The sequence below is a fragment of the Sciurus carolinensis genome, chromosome 16 (assembly GCF_902686445.1).
Source record: "Sciurus carolinensis chromosome 16, mSciCar1.2, whole genome shotgun sequence".
Lineage (NCBI taxonomy): Eukaryota > Metazoa > Chordata > Mammalia > Rodentia > Sciuridae > Sciurus > Sciurus carolinensis.
This window is the reverse complement of record NC_062228.1, coordinates 12,476,131-12,498,281: the sequence shown is the minus strand read 5'-3', so window position 1 is coordinate 12,498,281 and position 22,151 is coordinate 12,476,131. Positions and strand designations below refer to the sequence as shown.

The window sequence follows — 22,151 nt, the reverse complement described above, 5'->3', positions numbered from 1 at the left end:
TGGGCGCTTGTGTCCTGATGTCCTCTTCTCATGCTGACATCTGTCAGATTGGACCAGGGCCCACCCGTGTGGCCTCGTTCTACCTCAGTGGCCTATCCGAAGGCCTTGCCTTCCAATGCAGTCATGTTCTGAGGTGCTAGGGCTGAGGAGTTAGGACTTCAGCACATAAATTTGGAGGGACACAAACCCATAGCAGGCACCCACGGTCTTGCAAACACTGAGTTGAAGTGCTGGGGGAAATAATCAATGACGAACGGCCCCTGACTTTGAGAGCTCACAGTCAGTAAGGGGACAGAAGGAGAGAGTTGAATTTAGAGGAAGTGCCCCCCAGCCTGAGGCAGGGGGCTACAAGGGGCTGCAGTGTACAAAGGACGTCAGGAGGGCAGAGAAGGGCCTGTTTTCATGGTCTATAAATGCCACAGTTATGGGTGCAGTTTTCCATTTGGCCCAGTGGAAAGTGGTCTGGAGCTAGGGCTGAGGGGTCCGTAGTGACTCCAGGGAGGGGCACCCTCTGCTTCCCACAGCACTTCTCGGCTCTCATGCTGTAGACCATCCTTCTCTGCTTCCCTGACCCCTCCAGGGAAGGCCAGCTCTCCCAAGTCCTGTCGTCCTCATTCACAAGAAGGCCCTGAGGTTTAAATCTCAATTCTGAACAAAGAAGATATCTTACCCTGGGTTAAGGGACCCACCTTCATACAGTCCTACCCACTGAGACTCTGTGAACGAGGGGACAGGAGGGTGCTGGCCTGACAAAATGGCAGGTGTACTCAATGGCAACATGGGAAACGCCCATGAGAAGTTCCGGGGAGAAAGCGGGTCACAGATGGGAATGTACAATATGATCCCAAGTAGATTTCTGAATTACAAATTAAAAGTCTGAGAGGCTGCCGCGCTCCTGTAACTGGTATTGTAAAACTCAGCTATGATTCCTTTCACCATTTCTTTGACTTTCTGGATATATTTTTATAGCTAACTTCATAATTCTTGACTCTTCTGAATTTTCCAAATTTTCTGAGCAAGCGTATAATTTTGGTATCTAAACAAATGTTAAAATATAGAAACACTATGTGCAGAGAAGCTTCAAAGCCGCTAACTCTGTCTGCAGCTCCAGTTTGCTGGGACTGCACAGCCCCGGGTGACCATGGCCAATACAAAGATTCTCTCCTTTGTGGTCTTCTGGGCCCCCGTCTCCCCCGGGCCCCTCCCAGCTCCTCCCCCTGTGTTTGCACCCTTTGTCCTCCTGCAGAAGACGAAGATATAACCACGTCAGACCAGGGGACCTCTGGCAGCACGAAGCGGACATCACTTAGCAGAGGGATCTCTGTCACATCCAACCTGGAAGAGCGGCACCCTTTGCCCGACTCCAAACCCTACCCAGATGAAGAGGAGGATGAGGAAAGCCTGGAAAAGATAGTGTTTCAAAGTAATAGAGCATTTTAATGTTGGGGAACCTGTTCTCTCTAAGCCCTGGGCCCCCTAGAACTGGCTCCCTGCCTTCTGGAAAAGCCCCCGTCCACCCTCACCCCGTACTACAAGCACAGAAGTCTGCTGGAGAGCTGGCATATGGTACATTCTTCTTGCCACAGTTAATTGCATTTTAATTAGACTAAGTATTAACGTGAAGGACTGAATCTTTATGCTAGAATTCCGGGAGACTGGAGAACATTCTTTCCAGAGTCCCTCTAATTGGACCATGGAGGAACCCTCCTCTTGACCTCCCGGCTTTGAGGGCCCCATTTTCTGGCATTTATTTTCCCCAAAGCACACAAGATATTGAACCCATATTCAGAAAATTTGTTTCAGTAAAACTGGGTTCATGAGGGCTGTCTGTCGCCTGTCACGGTAAGCCAGGATGAAGCACACACCACTTTGTCAGCTGCCTACCTCAGGGAATAGGAACCATGAGCATGGCTCATAAGATCTTGAAAGAGTTAAATTGTTATTCTTGGCCCTCATCAAATTTGCAAGGTGAATAAATTAAAGTGGAAAAATGCAGTGGCGAAATGGATAAAGACCGAAGTTCTTGGCTCCATGCCTCATGATTAATCCCACCAGGACCAGCTGACCTGCCCCTAAGTGCCTCCCAGCCTCCCTTGGCAGCTTTTCCCCACCCCACACATCCTGGCTGTGCCCCCATCTTCCACACCTGGTTCTTCCAGAGGCCATGCCAGGTACCCAGTGGAGACAGAAGCACACCACCGTGCTCAGGGTGGAAAAACCTGGAAACCATCTAGATGCTTGTCAGTAGGGAAATAGTTAAATTATGATAAATCCATACAATGGAATGTATTTAGAGGCTATTTTAAAAGAATAAGATCTGTATTTTAATAAATAGAAAAATATTAAAGATATATTATGTGAAAAAACAAGCCACAGAACAAAATTTAGAGTACAATCCTAGTTGTCATTAAAACACTGAGTATGTTTGGGTAACTACAAGTATTTGGCTACATACTGCCCTGCATACCATATGTATGGATCTGCAGCTTGCTTTTCTCCATTGTAGATGTCCCTCCAGACCAATGTTTTTGATCTAAATCAGGGTTTGGTTTGACTGTAATATCCTGGGTTCTGTAGGTCATGCAGTCTCTGCTGCAGCTTTCAGCTCTGCCTCTGAGCATGGAAGTAGCCTGAGACAGCACAACCCAGAGGGCTGTGGCCTTGTTCCAGGGGATCTTTGTTTACAAAAACAAGGATCAGGACAGATTTGGCCTAGGGGCTATAGTTGACAAATCTCTGTTGTCTAGGTCATTACTGCTACAACTACTACTTATTAATGCTATGCTATGAATATACTATCATTTAATGTCCCTTGATGTTGGAAATTTAGCTAGTCTCTAATATTTTGTCACAATAAACAGTCCTTCTCTTCATATAAATATGCTTGTTATTTTTCAGCAGGGGAGATTCCCAGATATAGAATTCAAATCAGAGAGTGTCTGTGTTTTTAAATTTTAATAGGTATGGGCAAATTATAAGCCAGAAAGCATGTTCTCTTACATTCCAGGTGGGGACTGCTGTAATGTGTGCCATCTTAAAACAACAGCATTTAAAAAGAAAAATTCATCCCACTGCCTCCTACCCCCATGTACATTCTGGGTGTATTATACTTGCATACACATGTGCAGATACCACATGTATTTTTATTTTGCAGATGAAAAGATTCAGAGCATTGACAGTCACTCTGCAGAAGAAGTCGGAGAGGTGGAAAACAACCCAGTGAACAAGGCGATCGCACGTCACCTGGGCATTGACATTTCTGCCGAAGGCCGCCTGGGCAAGAACCGGAAAGGCATTGCCATTATCATCCATGGGACACCCTTGTCAGGTATGTGACAACTCTGAAGGGAGGTGAAGACCAAGGAAGCCACGTCTCCTCCATAAACCTGGTGGCTTCCAGGATGGCGATGTCCACTGTGTGGTTAGGGTGAATACTAACAATGTCATTTGAGGAACAGTTTACCAGAGTAATTACTAGATGTACCCCAGAGCCAAACAGCCCTATGTTCAGTCCTGCCATTTATAGCTGTGTGCCTTTAGCATGTTCCTGAAGTTCCCTGTGCTCAGTGTCTTCATCTATAAAATGGTGTTAGTAGAATTTCTTTTATAGGATGATTGGGAGAAGAAAGGAGAGCATTTATATAAAATGCTTATCTTAGCATTTAGCACATAATAAATACTGAAAGAATTGATGATATTACCATTACTATTACTACAATGATTGTTATCATCCATAACTATCACTCTATCTGGAGTTTAAATCACCACTGAAAAAACACTCCACTCACACACTAAATAATCTCGAGGAATATTTTATTAATCATAACACCATCAAAGAGTGAGCCATTCTTTAACAAGGATCCTTTATTGCCTCCAAATTACACATGACGACGTCACTATAAACCCAAGTGAGCAAAATCACCTACATTGAACAAGATCTTAAACTCGGGTAGTGGATTCCAGTTTGCAGAGCTCCTTCCCATTCATTTCTCTACATAACTTCACAATCACCTGGAGAAGAGAGTTAGATTGCCTCTACCTCACAAGAAGTTAATGTTCAAAGAAACTTTAGGACATCCTCCCAAGATCCCCCAGCTAGTAATGGCAGAGTAGTAGGACCTTGGGAGGATGGTCCTGGAAGCTCTCTTAGCTTCAGCTCCCTTAAAGGGGAGAACGAGGTTACATTTCATGATCTAATTATTGTCACTCAAACTATGTTTCTGGAACATCTTTGTTCTCAACAGTGAGATGCTCCAGGAATATTTACAAACAGTAACAGTCCATTACCCCTTCCTTTGAAGAACCTTTCCTTGAGACATCACAACCCAGAGTTTAAAAGTTCTGAGGCCAGATTTGGGAGCAACAGGTAGAACAAGACAATTAAGAATGTGATTGAAAATGTTTTGAAGACTCCACTGCCCAGAGCCACTTGTGGCCATTTTTGTGTTGCTCTGGAAGAAGTGTTGGGGGAGAGATGATGAAGAAATCCAAGACAGCTGAAGAGTCAATCCTGAAAATGCACAGACCTGGAAGGAGACATTAGCCTCCTTCCAGAGGAGGGTCCAGGCACATCTCCATCTAGAGAGACAAGCACTATTAGGGGGAATGTCAACCACAGCAACAGCAATTCTCACGTTTCATAGAGTGTTACAGTTTTCAAAAAATCTTCAAGCAAAATAGTTTTAGTTGCAGATTGTTCAGTGTTGGGGATTTTGCCCCTTTGGTGTGTATGGTAAGATTAGCCAATGTAATTTTTGAAGGCAATGAAAGACTCTTTAGCTTATCATTTATATACTAAAGAATTAACCCCAAACTCTTAAATTGCTGGTCTCAGAGACATGAGGTTAAGAAGGAGAGGAAAGACACCTCATTTTGAATTGATACATCTCTGAATTGTTTGAGCCTTTATTATTTTAATAATTTTAAGATACTAGAGAAAAATCCAGGACATTAGAGTATTATATAAGAGAGAGAATAATATGTGCAAACCCTTTGGCATTGTTACTTCTAAGCATTTCCTAGGAAAACAGTTATCAGTGTGGACAAAGTTTAGCTGCATCAGTGTTCACTGCAGTACTGTGTACCTTCATAAAAATTGGGGCCAATTGAATCATTCACTATGGGGTACTGGTTAATTAAGTCATGGTACATTAGTGCAGTGAACTATCTTGCCATTAAAAACAATGTCTTGGAGCTGGGAATATAGCTCAGTTCATAGAGTGTCAAGCACAAGGCCCTGGATTCAATCCCCAGCACCACAAAAAAAAAAAAATGTCTTTTACGTCCCTGTTCACAATAGCCAAAAGGTGGAAATTATCCAAACATCATTGATAAATGCACAAATAAACAAAATATGGGATATTATTCAACCTCAAAAAGAAATTAAATTCTGACATATCCCTCAACATGGATAAACCCTGAAGACCTTATGCTAAGTGAAATAAATCAGACACAAATGAACAAATATTATGCTTTCACTTATGTGAAGTTCCAGCTGTAGTCAAATCCATAGAAACAGGAAGTACAGTGGGAATGACCAGAGCAAGGGGGGTGGAGAGTTAGGGGTTAGTGCGTCCAGCTGCACTTTGGGAACATGAAAAGGCACTGGAGATGAACAGTAGATGAACTCTCCACATTTAAACATGGGTAATGAACTGTGCACTTAAAATGATGTTTTCTTGTGCTCATTTTACCACAATTTTTAAAAAATGGTGTCATACAGGTGTCGCCAATGAATAGAAAGATATTCATGATGTATCTATCATTTTATATGAGAAGAAATGTCATGCTTCTGATTTATAATTTGAATGCATTTGCTCTGTCTTCTGTGACAATAGCCACAAACTTAGTGACTTAAAACAACAGAGATTTATACTCTTACAGTCCTTGAGTCATAGGTCTGAAATGGGTCAGCAGGGCCACTTTTCTTCTGGAGGCTCTAGGTGACAATTCGTTCCCTTGTCTTTTGAAGCTTCTAGAAATGTCACCTGCATTCCTGGCTCAGGGCCCTTGCCTCCATCTTCACAGCATAGTGTCTTCCAGTCTCTGCTTCTGTCACCACATCACCTGCTCCAAATCCAACTCTCCTGTTGTCTCATAAGGACTCTGGTGATTAGACTGAGCCCACGCTGATAATCCAGGATAATATTTAGATCTGTAAACTGATCACATTTGCAAAGACTCTTTTGCCATGTTAGGCAACATATTTGCAGGTTCCAGGGATTAGGACACAGACATCTTTGTGGGGGTTATTATTCTGCCTCCTGTGTGACATATTTATTTTTTATAAGAAACATTAATAACACAGTTACATAGGCAAATGTAGCAACCATAGGTTAACTATAATATCTCTACATGATTGGATTATGGATTATTTTTCTTTGCTCTTATCTGTTATTTTTGAATTTTCTGCTTACTTTTTAAGAAAACTACTTGAAAATCAGAAAAAATAGTCAACACAGGTTATTCTTTAAACCAAAAAAAAAAAAAAAAGTCTTCCTGTTAGAGACAGTAGGAGCTACAAGGTATTTGAAGATATCTGGTAGAACCTTTTTTAAACAGAGGAGAAACCCCAGAGAGGACATGAGTTGCCATGCACGGTACCTTAGTCATAGGATTAGGATCAGACCCACTGCCCTTAGGCCTGGCTCTGATCTTCCCTCTTTTTGCTGCTGCCCCCTCTGGCCACCCAAAAGACTGGGAGGCGGAGTACTCAGATCACTTTACAGAGGGGTCTAGGACATAGAACAAATGAGAACCATGAAATTCAGTGTCCTTTTTTTTTTTTTTTTTTTCCTCTTTTTCTCTTTATAGGAAAGACAGCCAACGCTGTCAACATAGCCAAATACTACAACGCGGCCTACTTGAACATCGACTCCATTGTGCTGGAGGCCATATCTGATGGCAACAACATCCCAGGCATCCGGGCCCGGGAGCTGTGTATCAGGGCTGCCATCGAGCAGTCCATGAAGGAAGGAGAGGACTCTGGTAAGACCCCCTTCTCTGTGGCACCCTCCAGGCAATGCCTGTCTTCACTGTGCACCCCTCCACTGAGCTTTCCTCCCACAGCTGGTCACTCAGCCCAGAGGAGAATTCTCTCTCCACCAAGCACGTACAGGTCTCCTGGCCTGCCCCACACAGCTGTGCACCCGGCATTATAGGGAAGAGAACAAGGCCTGGAAGGGAACCACTCTTCCCTTGTTCAGGACAGAGGAAATAATGTTGCAACAGAAGTTTCAGCTTCTCTGGAGGAGCAAGTTTGGGATGAGTGGGTTCCAACATGGGTGATTTCATGGAAATGGGCTTTGAAGAAACAAGAAGTTCTTAGTAGGCAAACATAGGGACGAGAACATTCATGACAAGAAAACAGGGAAAGTGATAAATCGAGGGTGGGGAGGCTGGTCGAGGCCAATCATAACTGACCTTAATTGAGAATTTGGACTTTATTGAAGGAAAAGAGGGACCGGGGAGGTTTTTGCCCTAGAGTCTCCCAGCAGTCAGAAAGTCATAAAGGAACGTTGTTGTTATCATGTCTTATGAAGTGAAGCTGAAGACGAGCAGGCCCTGGCAGCTGGCCTGATGTCTAGCTGCCTGGTGGAGAATCCGAGGAGCGGGAGGCAAGATGGTGACACTAGACTCCTAGTCACAGGAGCTAGCAGGACAGTGATGTCATTTACCAAGATAGGGAACGTGGGAGGAAGAGGAAGTTTGCTGGACAGGACACGAATTGAGATTTTGGATCCCATGGTAGTGAAGCCTGGCGTATCAGGTCATCTAGGGACCTGCAGGGCAAGAAAGCAGCTGCTCAATGGGAAAATATATTGACAATGAAGCAAGAGCACCTGCTTGGAGTGGACCCTTTATACGGTCACAGCAACATGACGTGATCCCTAATAGTGCTGCCACACCCGCAGATTGGAAAGAACGTGAAGAGTGTGACTATTTCAATATGCGAACAACGTGTTCCATTGTGCCCCAACCCGTGGCTGGGCTTTCAGTGGTGTCTTCTCCTGCAACTCCTCTGCTTGGGATGCTCATGGAAATGGAAGTTTCCCTGCTGGGAACATAAAAGAAATAGCTCTTAGTGGGAATCCCCAGCTATGTCATGATTCTAGTTTCAGTTTTGTTTTCTTTTCTGTGAAATAAATTACACTTGGTCATGATCTGTGGGGCTGTGTGAACGTCTGGGGCCAAATAGCAAATTTGAGCTCCTGATCTGCAAAAATAACATCAAGCCAGAGACAGAGTTGAGGGAGCCTCTTGAGGGACGTAAGAGGCACAGCTCTGGAGTGGATGGAATCAGCCCAGAACGAGAGGAGGACCCTGGGGGAAATCCAGGGGAGGCTGAGATGGCAGAGTGAAGTTCCAAGCAGCAGAGGTCTCTGAAGCACACCAGGGAAGTGAAGGAGACAGCCCTAGAGCTTCAGAGGGCGAGCAGAAGGGGCTCCTACAGCTTCCTGTTTTATTGTTCTCACAGCCCTTATCTCTAGTAACACAATTTATTTTACTTATTTTATGTTATTATCTGTTCCCACTACCCCCAAAAAAGAATCCACTTTGCAGGGTTGCAGGGCAGGGATTTGTGTTAATTTTCCTCCCTGCTATGTTCCCAGCACCAGGGCCAGGGCCAGGCACACAATCAACAATCAACATAGAACTAAGATTTACGAAAAGGTATGGAATCAACAAAGGAACAGAGTCAGAAACCACCAAAAGCTCCAATGCCAGGAACCCAGAGTAGAACCCACTGGACTTGACGGTCTGGAGGTCCCTGGTGCCTCTGGGAGTCCCTTCAGTGGGGAGGTTGGGCTCTACCCGACATTCACTGCTGTAGAGTCAACAGGCCATAATGAAGTGGCAAGTCCAGACCTGCCTGTGACAAACAAGCCACCAGCCATAGGGGCTGCTGAGCACTTGAGCGTGGCTAGTTCAAACCCAGGCGTGCAGAACACACTGGGACTCTGAAGAAGTAGTGTGACTGGGAGGTAACGCCATGAGAGTTTTTACATGTTCACACATTGAAATAGTCAGGGGTTTTTTTTCCCCATATATTGAGTTAAATAAAATATATCATTAAAATTAATTTTTACTCTTATGGAGCTACTAGAAAATTTTAACCACACTAAAAAATACGTGTGTGGCTCACTTGATTTGTCTATTAGACAGAGCTGGTCTAGACTGCCGTTTTGAGAAGCTGAGCAGTGAAGGAAAAAGAGGCAAATGACGATGGCGTGCGAGAAATCCAGCATCGAATGAGAAATTTTATTAGAATTATATTGGAACTGCTTTTTGTCCTGAAGGATGCTGTGGACAGGGGAAGGCTAAAGGCATATGGAGACCACAGAAGAGATTGCACAGCAGTTGGAGAAAGGCAGGGCTGGGCAGGGAGGAGCAGAAACACAGTGAAGTGGCAGGTGCCAGGATGCAGGAGGCTGGGCAGTCTTGCCTTCTGAAGGAGGCAGGCAGAGCCTGGGGGGCGTGGGGGCGACGGGGCATGCGCACACATGGGACCTACAATTGGGCAGTGTTTTGGTGCAGCTGCTTCAGTGGGGGCTTCAGCTTCCTTAGTGCCCCACCCCCACCCCAGATGCAATAGAGTCCTTGTACCTGCGATCAGCTCCTGGGGGAAGGATGGAGGGAGTGGCCCAGAAAGAAAAGGCAGAGTTAATTGCAGTGACAAATCTCAAGGGAACTCTGGAGAGGTATTTGCTGAAATGGTCAACAGCCGAGATGAATCTTAACATGTCTACTGCACTTCAGAGCTGCTGAAATGCAGATGCCCCCTGGCAACACCTCCACTGCCCCACCTAGGGAGGGCAAGAGCGTCTGCCGCACTGCACTCCTGTTCTCCCTCGGGGACATACAGCCATCCTTGAAGTTGGAAGCTTAAGAGACACAATGAGAAGACCAGGGTAATGGCAGGTAATGGGTGTCTAGAGACTTGGAGACTCAGAGGTGACAGGAGCTTATCAAAGGTCAAAGGTACTCCAGCAAGAGTTTTTCCAAATAGCTTTTTAAACCTTGGAATTTGGCAAGGGAGGTTCTTGGTGGTGGAGGTTTGGAAGAGTGGCAGTCTGGTTGGAAGGAGGACTGAGTGAAAGGAAGAAATTAATCTTGAAGCCTTGACTGCCAATAGTCACATGTTTGTTATTTTATTATCATGTGTTCATTTGGGTGGTTCTGCTGGGAAGGAGGTCAGAGAATGCCTTACCCTCACTATCAGTTGACATCACCATTGCCTAAAACCTCAAAAGGTCAGGTGTCATGATTCCCAGCAATGCTGAAGTATGTCAGCCGTTTGGGAAATTATTACCCTCTAGGCTGGAAGGGGAAGTGGGCACAGAGCTGGACCTGTCATCAGGATGAGCAGTAAAGAGCATGGGTCCCGGGACCAGCTCTCCACTCACTCATCCTCCAGTCCTTGGTGGGCACAGCTTCTTCTCCCAGCCTGGTCGGCTGTATACAGCGATGGCTTTGCATTCCCAAGAGAATGGCGAATTCCAGGGTGCCATCCCCACCGTCAATTACTTCTAATCCTAAGGTGGCTTTTAATAAAAACTCACCTTCTCCTTACAGCCCAGGAGGCTTCTGTAAACCAGAATGCCTTAGCAGCACGACTGAGCAGTGAGAACCTGGGGAAACTTACTTCAGAAATCATGCTGGCGAACCCAGAATTTAAACCTGCAAAGAGCGTGCGTGGGAGTCTGCTGCTCCCCAAAAGCAAGGCGGAGAGTCACGGCTCTGCGTCGCAGAAGCAGCATCACCAGCACCAGTCCGAAACACCACAGGTACGAATCAGGGCTCTCTGCAAGGAGGGGTGGGGTCCTTCCTTCTCCTCCTCCTCAGCACGCTGCATCCAGACTGCCACCCTTCATTTCTATGGGGGTCCTTGGTAGGTCACCCTGAACACTGTCTTTTCCGGCACCACTTCTTCTGAAATAGGAATAGTGCCCAGCAAGGACCATTTACATTAGAGGCACTGGGTTGGGTGTTGATAAAGATAAAGCAAAGTCCCTGCACTCAGTTTGCACCAATGAAGAGTCTGATGAGGGAGGCAATCGCACTTGCAAATATTTTCAATAAAAAGAGATTAGTGACAAAAGAGGAGCATAAAAGGAATCAGGTTGAACCCTGATTAAAGGAATCATTTTTAAACCCATAACAGCAATTCCCTATGGTTTAACCGAGTACCAAATAAATATTAAGGATGAAACCATTGAAGTGATGGAATTGCTGCAGAAGGAGTCTTGGAAAGTCACAAAGATGTCACAGAGTTTGATCGACATGCCAAAAGACTTAGAGAACATTCTTGGCAACCTGCAGGTGCCAAAGCCAGTTAGAGTGGGGTGAGATGAGTTAACGAGTTATGGATAAAGTGAAGTCAAGTTTAAGATGTTTGACAGAAAGAAGAAAAAGAGTTGTCATTACAAGAGGAGCAAACAAGGTCAATAAAGAAGTAGAGGCACAACAGTCTCCAAAGAAAAGAGCTTCTGGGGAGGTATAAGATGGTCACACACCTGATAGGGGATGGAATTCCCGGAGAAGGTAGGAGGGCCAGATTAAGCAGCTAAGGAGAAGGGAGCTAGCCTCTTTTGGGGCCAGCAAGGGTAAAAAACAGACACAGCTAAGGGCAGGTGAAGCAAGGTGAAGACTGGAGGTTGGAGATGATCTTGTGATGACTCTGTTATTTGTGCAGGAGGCGAGGACTTTTGCAGGAAGCACGAAGGAGGCCAGGGTTGTAGAGCATGCTGAAAGGAGCGACAAAGCTCCAGAGTCTCTTCTGTGGTGAATAGAACCAGAAATGGGTGATGGGCAAAGAGAGTGTAGGTGAGAATGATAATGGCCCACCCAAGACCGGAGACTGGATCTCCACCATTGTAAGATTTCTCCACGTGGCCCTGGCAGCTCTGATTCAGAGGCAGAGAGAGGAGGCCTGAATGTTAGTGGGGGTGAGGGGATGGAGCCCCAGTGAAGGTCTTCGTGGGAGAAGTGACCTGCAGGTTGGAGGAGCATCCCACAGGGCTGAATTTGTGCCAGATAGTGTCCCTGATCTTCACTTCAATTTCACCTTCTTCTAACACCTTGAAAACCAAAACCATTTTCTCATTTTCTTTCCGAGCACCGTCTCTTTAACACTCTATTCCAGGATCTAAAACTCATGTATCTGGTACAAATAGGGTAAGATGGTGAGTCATTTTCTTTGGTTTTTCTTTGGTTTTGTTCTATCTATCTAGAAGTAAAATAAGGCTTTTTAGAATACTTCAAAGGTAGTAGAAAATCCCAATTCTGACTCCAGTCACCTTTCGATAAATAGGAAACTTAAAGGCCAGAACAGAAATCAGAGCTCATAAACAACCCTCCCCAACTCCAGCCCCTGACAAATGACTGCCTGCACTGCTCTAAGGTGACAGGACTCAAAGAATTTGGACAACAAAATTCCCCATCAGAGTGCTTTACCCAGGGATGTGGCTGCTTGGCCTTCCTGAGGCTCTCGTAAAGCACGAACCCTCCAACAACTGCAAGTTTAGTCATGTCACAGATGTGGAGAAATGTGTGATATGGCATTTAATGAAGATATGGACTTTATTTATGTCACCTTTTTTCCTGGAAAGCACCAGTTAGAAATCCTGAGGTTTTGAACCATATTTAATCCAACATTCTTGCCTCTCAATCCCACGGCCCCCTCAGCTACTTGCCCCCACGATCACATTCCTAGACATTGTTCGTCAATACCCATTAACTCCAAGGTCCCTATGTTGCACATCCTACTTTCTGACAACCTTCTTCTAACTAACTTTCCAGATGATTTGCTCTGGTAAGTAAGCCACCCCACCAAAACCTCCAATCCACATTCTCTCTGCTTACCACCACCTTCCCGCATTTGGATGCCTTGGTCAGTCGCCGTGGGCACTCCCTGGGCCTTCCCCTTCATCACACCCTCCAGGCAGAACCCCATCCCTGCTTAATCCAATTCTCCTCCTACTCTACCAGAGCAGCTGAATATAGATGGAGAAAACACCTTCCCTAAATGGTCTAATTTAAATTGAAGACCACAAATCTCAAGTGGCCTCTTTGGTCTGCCCTAGTAAACGTGTCCTCCATTCAAGATGACTAATCCATGGCTGTCCTCACTCTCCTGACCTCTCAGATAGGTTTCTTCTTCCTCCTTCCCAGCTTATGATCTCTGCTGATTTCCTGGGGAAAGCAGCAGCAGCAGCAAGCGCAGGGCTGATACCTCGTCGGCCACCACCGACCCCCCAGCCCACCTCCTCCCTCACCCGGTGCCCGCGCTGCCCTGCAGCTGTGCGCCTGCCCCCGCTGTCATCCAGAGCTGGTCCCCACCCCTACTCCCTCATCAAGGGCTAAATTCCTGCAGTGTTCTCTCACTCCCAGGAGAATGGCAGCACTGTTGCCAGCCAGGCTTCTTGTTGGAACCCTGGTACCTGCAGAGGGCCTGGTGCATGACGGGTGTTCAGTAAATATCAACTGAGTGAATAAACAAGTGGATGCAGTTCAGCACACACATCAGACCCTCTCACAATACTCCCACTCAAAGCTGCCAGCAATTCTTTAAGGAAGATAGGAGCCTGCACAGCAAGCCCCATTTTACAGATGAGGAGCCTGGAGAGATCATGATTTTCTTGGGGTCGTATGGCTTGCCACTGCAGGACCTGCCGAGACACCAGGCTGGATTCTGACTCCTGCCCCTCTGCCACTCAACAGATTTCCTCCAGCCCTCTCCTGGGGCCCATCCAGCGCCGGCTCAGCGTCAGCGCCAGCATCGGAGGTGAGACCGGGCTGATGAGCTGCACGCTCCCTGATGAACTTCTCACGCAGATCCTGGCCGAGCGGATGCAGGTGGGTCCGTGCCCACCCGCATCACACTGCAAGACTTACCACGCACACACTCTCCCTAGGAGCTGAGAATCTGGGCCACCAGCCACCTGCAGCAGCTCAGAACCCAGGGACCTTGAGGAGGAAAGATAAGTTTCTTCGACCCCCAACAGTCATTTACTGGACCTTCTGACAGGTCTCGTCAGCTCGTGTCCACAGCCAGGGTACAGCCTGAAGCCCCTCTCCTTTAGAACCAGAGAGCAAAAAAATTACACACTTAAGAGTGATGTGTTACAAATTGTAATTCGGCACCATTATGATGTGACACCCTTAAAAGTTAGAATTTGGAGCTATGCTAATTGCTGTGAAAATACATTTTCAATGTTATTAAGTGAAAAAAGTAGATTATGAGATAGTATATAAACAGAAATTGCATTTCTGTATAAGTATTTATAAATGTATATCTCACACCTAGTAAAAACTCTCGAAGTACATGTTAAGTGGTTATCTTTGGGTAGCAGAATTCCAGATTTGCAGTCTTTCACATTTATGAATTGTTTTACAATGATATATTGCTTTGAAAATTGGGAACCCAGCACTATTTCCATTTTTTTTTTAATGTTTTCCATAAGTGTTTGCAGTGAAAGAAAACAAGATCATCAGGATTTGAGAGGGAGGCACTTTAGCTGGTTTGATGCTCCATGGTTTTTAGGCAGAGAGCTAAATTGCTCACCAGGCCCTGGAGTTGTGTTTGCCTTGGTTTCTCAACTGGGCCACTGTACTAACTGCACATTTAAACATAACAGAATAAGAACATCACACACCAGAAACGGTGCATGCCAAGGTTTGGGCTGCTACTGCATTCAAGTTTCCTTTTTCCCTCCACTGGTTTGAGCAAAGTGCTCTAATAGGTGTGCAAGTGCTTTGTGCACCCAGATTAGAGGTGAGAAATGGTGAACCCAGTGGCACTGCACTGCTCAGAGAGCTGGTCTTTGATAAGACGTGGAGATCACACCTCATCAACAGAGTCTTGCTATAAAGAAAAAACTGCCAGCTGAACTCATGTTTTCAATGATATAATTGATTTATGTTGTGACACAAGCTTTTTGTCTCATCAAAAGTATAAAGTTCAGTTCCTAGACAGTGGTGGCCAGTCTCTGGGCCACACTTTGAGTAACACTGCAGTGCAGTAGAGGCTGTCCTTCAAAGGTCAGTAATTACCACAGGGCATGGTGGCTCATGTCTGTTATCCCTTTGGCTCAGGAAACTGAGGCAGGAAGATCTCAAGTTCAAGGCCAGCCTTAACAACGTAGCAAGGCCCTAAGCAACCTAGTGAGACCCTGTCTCCAAAAATTAAAAAGGACTGGGGATGTGGCTCAGTGGTTAAGACCCCTGGGTTCAATCCCTGATACGGAAAAAAAAAAAAAAAAGTTAGTATCACAAAAATTGTACCCCAAGGCAGTGAGACCTCTGAGAAAAACAGGAAGAGCCCACCTGCTGCTGCTTTTGCTGCCTGTTGTTCGTTGGGTGCATGGGAACATCTGTCCTTTGGGTCTTATTTTCATACACCTCATGGATCTTCCCAGACCCTTACTTTAACATCTTGTTTGTTCTTTTATTCTATAGAGACAGAATAAATCCTTTGCTCTCTACAGTAGTGTGCTGCAAAGATCTTTTGTGACTGATTAGACAGCACCTTGGATTTAGTGAACAGAGAGTGGCTCCTGGTGTTTCCTCGGGGCCTAGTGGGTCTGCAGAGCCCGGAGGCACCAGGGAAACACCAGCCAAAGCACAGCAGCTTTCTCCACGTGGAGCAGGCATCTCCAGGCCGCGGTAACTGTCTGGCTCTCTCTGGTTTCAGCTGAGTGACTGCTTCCGAGGGGTGGTGTTCGATGGCCTGGACACGCTCTTCGCTCGCAGCGCGCCTGCCGCCCTCCTCTGCCTGCTGAAGGCCCTCGGCAGCCGGGAGCACATATACGTTCTCAACATGGCCCAGGATTACACCGCCATGAAGGCCCAGGAGAAGGCCAAAAAGGAGCTAGAAGGCAAGACCGCCGGCCTTCCAGGGCCGTCCTTCCCAGCCCCAGAGGGTCTTTCCTTGCCAGAGGGCTTGAGGCTTTTCCAGCCTTTCCCCTGATGTGATAATCTGCTAGGTTTGAAATGAAATGTTTACATCGCAGTCTCACAGGGGCACCTCAGGGTGACCTGGGGCTCATATTTGTCCTTCAATACGAGGGGACTAAGGCAGAAGCACCCTGGCGGAGGGTATGTGGAGAAGGCTGAACCCACTCCCTGGCGCCTTTCTCTCCCCTCCATATCACACCACACCCTGTCACCTCCCCTCTAACCTCAAACAGCTGGAGGCAAGCACCCCTGGGACATCAGGTGGCAATTTGTTTGCTGCTTTGGTCAAAACCAATTGTGTCTTTCCTTTAAAATGGTGGGGGTTGCTAATGTTTACAAAACAACCTCTACATATTAGCCCTCTGAGTGCCCAACACTGTGAAATCACATTGCATGTCAATAGGAAAACCAGATCCCGGTAACTCTACTTTTTCTGTCATTAAACCCAGGACCTGATACACACACACAGTGAAGTTAGCTTAAATTCCCACTTCAGCCTGAAGAAGACCCAGCAAAGCTTTGCGGTGTGGGAAGGGCTTGGGGACCGCTATTAGCAACACAGCCCCGGAGGCAGGGCCCTGCCCCCAAAAGACTTTCTTCCTGCCACACTACTGCCCTTCACTTGGGCCTTCCTCTTTCTTCTGGCACAATCTACACAAATCATAATGCTTTTCTGACTAAGGAAATATTTACAAACATGGGGCTGTCTTAGTTCTCAAACAGAACTCCAAGTCTGTTCCTCATATTTTCATCAGAGAAAAACCAGGAACAGTGACCAGGCAGCCCTGAGCAGCATTTCAACCTAATCCTCTCCCTGCAGTATTGACATTTGAAAAAGCCCTAAGGCTGCTTACATAACAATATTATTAAAATTGAGTGTTTATCGAACACTTATGAATGGGCTAGGCACTAGACTAGCTTGTTTAATCGCCCACAGCCTTAGGAACGAGGAATTATTATTCATATATGTTTTTATCCCTTGGTAAGTTGCAGAGAAAAGAACTCAAATGCAGGTCTCAGGGGCCAAAGCTCAAAACTGCACAGGCATAAGGTGAAATCCTGTGCTAGGAAAGTGTGACAGGAGCCAAGTGCCTTCCCGTGCCCTGTGGAGTCCTGGGCCTGGCTCTTGGTTCGCAAATAGCCATGTCACTCTGAGCACTTTGGTGGCATATGCTCAGAGTAGGTGCAGTCAATGGGGGGTTCATTAGTTTCCCATCCCTGCTGTGACAGATGACACTGTCTTAGTCCATTCAGGCTGCAATGACAAAATACCATAGACTGGGTAGCTTATTTTTTACATTTCTGGAGTCTGGGAAGTCCAAGATGAAGGTGCTAGCAGATTCAATGTCTGGAGAAGGCCATCTTCTGGCCACAGAAGGTGTCTTCTTGCTGAGTCCTCACAGGGTAGCAGGACAAACAAGCTCCCCCGGTCTCTTTTATAAGGATGCTAAATCCATTTGTTAGGGTTCTACTCTCATGACCTCATCACCTCCTAAAGACCCCATCTCTCAACACTGCCCCCTTGGGGATTAGCTTTCCGCACATGAACATGGGGGAATGCAAATATCAAGCCATAGCAACCACAAACTTGGTGACATAAAACAACACGGATTTATTACCTTACAGTTCTGGGGTCAAAAGTCCTAAAGTCAAGGTGTAGCAGAACTATGTTCCTTCAGAGGCTATGGTACGGAAGAACCTTTTCCATGTCTTGGGAGAAGGTCCCTTCCTTGTAGCCCTCTGACTGCTGCTTCCATTGCTATATCTCATTCTCCTTCGGCTGTCATGTCACCTCCAGCTCTGGAGGTGATATGACCCTCGTGTTAGTTTGGGCCCACCCAGAAAACCCAAGATAACTCACCTATCTCAAGAGTCTTAATTCAATCACATCTGCAAAATCCCTTCTGTTTTGGAGAGCCGATTCCTAGAATCAGGACAAGGCATCTTTGGGGGCCACTTTTCTACCCCCCCCCCAGGTGGGACCTAAATTTGACACTGTGGGAATGAAGTCCCAGCAGGGATCAGGAGTGCCAGCCATAGCACCTGCCACCCGTCACTGTACACCACCTGTGTAGACCAGGACCTGAGCTGCTAAAGAACTTGACCTCCCTCTTCTCTCTGCCCGTCCCCCACAGAAAACAAACGCAGGGAAGCTCTTGAGAAAGAGAAGGAGCGTCTCCAAAACATGGATGAGGAAGAATATGACGCCTTGACAGAGGAGGAGAAAATCGCGTTTGACAGAGAGATTCTGAACGCACTTCGGGAGAGAAAGAAGAGGTGGGAATCAGGGCTGGCTGTCCCCAGGGATGAACTCGTAGGGAGAACAGGGCTGCTGTGGTACCTTCTCAGTTCTGGGTCATTTTCTGGGAGTGCAGCAGCTACCACAGAAGACCCGGGAGGAGACTGGGAGAAGCAGGGGAGTCCATCTGGCCCTTGGGGACACTGGTTGCTGCAGCCTTTTGGGGTCTCTCCCGCTCTCCTCTCTTTCCTTCTTCTACTCTCCTGGGTATGTTTGGGGTCAGCAGAAAGTTTCTGTAATGTCCTGGTGGAGGGGCTTCTGGCCCCTGTGCCATCTCAGGGCCCCTGCTAGCTCCCCTGGCAGTTCTGGGTGTGGTTTATCAGCCTTGAGCCTAGGTGTCCCTAGCAGTTAACCCAGGATTCTCTGTGAGCACGGTGGCTGCTCCCCAGAACTCAGTCGTTTCTCCTACTTCCTACACCCCCGTCTTGGCCTACAGTTCTGCTGCCCATCCTTGAGGTCTAGCTGCCTCCCCACATGATCCTCCCCTGAAGCCCAGCAGCTCACAGCCAGTGAGCTCAGCCACCTTCTGTGCCCCTCACTGGGGACCACAGGGGAATAACTAGATCCCTTCATACCACCTATGAGACTCAGGGCTGCCAGCTCACAGTATCCCAGAATAGGCGGACACAAGGACACATGTCATTTCTGCCCTCAGATCTTCAAAAGCTGCAAGGCGAGGTGATTCTACCTACTCCCAGGGGTTTCTAACGATGGAGGGGCAGAGCCAAGATTCAGTATAACTCTCCTCTCCTCTCCCTCCACCTCCTCCCATAACTCCCGAAGAGCTGCTGTGGCCCCCTGCCGCTTCAGTATACCCTTCTCCTTTCTCTCGCATGGTCCATTGTAGAAATGCCAGGCCTCCAGAGAAATGACAAGCCCACTCCAAAGGAAACTCTCCAGCTCACAGGGCTGCTGCTTTCAGAGAGTCATCTTATGGGGAACTTGGGAAATGCAAATTTGATCTGCAAAGCTCAGCAATGAGTTTCCCCTCCCCACCCCCCATACACACTATGGAGGACGCCTTAGTGGGCAGAGAGCCACAGCAACCAGGAACAACTAGAGATTCCTGGAAATGAAAAGAGAAGGGTTAGATACTGTCCGAAGTGCTGTCCCCCCACTTGTGTGTGTGTGGTGTCCTCTCCGTGGTGCTTAGCCAAGGGGACAGGCAAGATTGACACATAGAATGCACAGCAGGAAGTCAAAGAAAGAGGAGGAGAGGAATGTGGCTTTCAGACCCAGCAGCATGGCTCCAAGTTAGCCATGGCAGGGACTGCCATAAAAAGCACCATTCCTGTGGTGTCAACATCAAATGCAACAGTATAGGAGGCCAGGCCACAGCCATACCAATGCCAGAATGATCCTCGAAAGTTGTTTTCAAAGACCAAGCTCGCCCAGGCACAGTGGAGGGCACCGGGTAATCCAGCTACTCAGGAAGCTGAAGCAGGAGGATCGTGAGTTTGAGGCCAACATGGGCAACTAAGTAAGGCCCTCCCTCTCAAAACTTAAAAATAATAATGTCTAGTTTAATCCAGTTCTTGCCTCACTCTCCTATGAAAGGAGATTGAAATAGAAAACAGATTAATCAAACATTCCTCCCAGTTGTGTTTAATTGATCAGAGATTTACCACGTGAGCATTCAAAGGTAGATGTGAGCCTTTCTTTCCCTCCCTCCTCTCTTCCTCCCTCCCTTCCTTCCTATTTGCCCAGCAATTTTTGTTCATTCTTTCTTCTCATGCCCAAGAAAGCTCTGCCCAGGGACCCTCCACCTGGCAGGTGACCCTAAACTCTGTTTCCTCTGCCTGGTTCCGTGAAGGGAGCTGGAGAGGCTGGCCAAGGAGATGCAGGAAAAGAAGCTACAGCAGGAGCTTGAGCGACAAAAGGAGGAGGACGAGCTGAAGCGGAAGATCAAGAAGCCCAAGCCGGGCGCCCCAGGGAAGGAAGAGCCCCCGCTGAAGAAACTGCCAGCAGCAAACAAGCAGGTAGTGGCCTCCCTGCTCCTAGCCAGAGCAGCAGCGTGTGACCCTCCGCCCAGCCCAGCCCTCTGGAAAGCAGACCACCCATGTCTGGCTTGGCAGACAGAGGCTGGGGGACCACTGGGCTTGTACTTCACCTTGTCCCTCCATTTTTGCATCCCACCCACCCTGCAAGGGTCAGAGGGATGAACTCCGTCCCCAGTTCCGAGGTGAAGTCCCAGTCCCGGGACCTGGCACTTATGTCTGACCACAGCCCTGCTCTTTCCGCTGCCCGAGGGGACCCTGAGTGGGGCTAAACAGGCTTGCAGTCAAGATCTGCCTTGAGGAAGCCCACAAGGCCCGTGTGTCCCTTGACAACAGTCAAGGAAGATATTCCAGCACATGCCTTGCAGGCGACAGCCACCGGGCTGTCGGTCTGCCAAGAGGATGAGTGCGAGCAGTGAGCACAGCCCGGCAGACCCAGGGCAGAAGAGTCAGCGTCCAGGGGTGAGCAGCAGGGCAGGCGTGGCCGAACACACAGAATGCACAGCAGAAAGGGGAAGAGAGAGGAGGAGAGGCATGTGGCTCTCAGACCCAGAGCTGAGGAGGAAGCACAGTGGGCACAGATCCAGGAAGCTGGATGTCACTCACAGGAGAGAAGCACACGACCTCTCAGGTTGAGGACAAAACAGGGTTCCCAGGGGAGAATTCCAGGGACAGACTCCGACCTCTCTTGCATGATGTTGCTCGTGAAGCCGGGTGGAAGAATTTAGTCACTGTGTCTTGTCAGTCATTCTTTTTGGAATTAACAATGCCCATTTTTTTTATTTGAAAAAAGTTAAGCATTAACTGTGCAGAAGTTATCTTCCTAAACTTGCTTATAAAAGGCAGCATTTAATTCATTATTAAAAGAAAAACTATTTAGAAAAGAGTTAACCTCAAATTATGCCCACTAACTTCATTGCCAGTCTCTCCATCTAGAATCTGTTGGAACTTCAATAAGGGTATGTGGGTTTCCCGTCTTCCTCTCAGCTCAAGTGACTACGTCTTGAGCACCCCTGCTCATGTCCCCACTACCAGGTACAGGGCATGTCCTTTGCATATGCTTTGCTGACCTTGGGTGGGGTGGGAGGGGCAGCGTCACAGCCATTCATTTGGGGGCAAGCCTGGGTATCATCTGAGCTTAGCTCAAAACACAATTGACCATACTCCCCGGGGGAACTTCTGGAGCCCCTTCTTGGACTAACACAGTTGCCTGGCATGAAAACAGTAGCTCAGGAAAGTCCGCTGAGACTGGATTTGTCCTCACGAAGTGAGAGAAGATCCCAGGTGAAAAGGAAGAACTGAAGACTTTCCTGCTTCCTCATCAAAAGGATTGCTCCAGGTCTCAGGTCATCAGCACTGTCCAGTTCCCTCTCTGCTCTGGCCTCAGTCTTTCTTCTCACAGGCCTCTTGATTTAAGATTTCTCACGTTCAAGAATCATCTTCCTTTAAAAAGAAAAAAAAAATCTCCTTTAACCTCGTAGCCCACTAACCAGCACCCTGTTCCTCTCTTTCCTCCACAAGAATTAAGAACTGCCTGACTCGCCGGCTCCCCCCGCTGGCCTCCCATGCATGCCCAGCCTTTCCTAAGCTGACTGGATCACCATCACTCCCTTCCATCAAAGGCTCTGGCAGCCTCTTCACGTCCAGCTCAAGGCTCACAGCCCCGTCCTTGGCTTGCTCAGCTTCCTTCTCTGGGGGAACTTACACAGTTGACTACCATCCTTTGAACTCTTGTTTCCACTGAAAGCCCTGTTTTCTGGTTTCCTTTCTCCGTCTCCTCAGCTTCTTTCTGGCTTCTACCTCCATCCATCCTTAGTCATTCTGCAGATTTCCAATCCTAGCCTTCTCTAGCCATTAGGCACTTTGGTCCCACCCCACACGTGGCTTCAGTGCTATTT

The 22,151-nt window shown here is 47.3% G+C and overlaps 1 protein-coding gene across 2 annotated transcripts in view; it reads left to right on the top strand.

The window, feature by feature from the left end:
- Positions 1-22,151, top strand: part of Hydin (HYDIN axonemal central pair apparatus protein) — a 361,889-nt gene that overhangs the window by 225,120 nt on the left and 114,618 nt on the right. For both annotated transcript variants that reach the window (XM_047529238.1, XM_047529237.1), the window contains exons 37-44: positions 1,247-1,423; positions 3,155-3,328; positions 6,814-6,987; positions 10,576-10,787; positions 13,723-13,857; positions 15,695-15,878; positions 18,093-18,234; positions 20,070-20,235. In XM_047529238.1, coding sequence (XP_047385194.1) covers positions 1,247-1,423; positions 3,155-3,328; positions 6,814-6,987; positions 10,576-10,787; positions 13,723-13,857; positions 15,695-15,878; positions 18,093-18,234; positions 20,070-20,235 — 1,364 coding nt within the window. The remainder of the gene's footprint in view (positions 1-1,246; positions 1,424-3,154; positions 3,329-6,813; positions 6,988-10,575; positions 10,788-13,722; positions 13,858-15,694; positions 15,879-18,092; positions 18,235-20,069; positions 20,236-22,151) is intronic.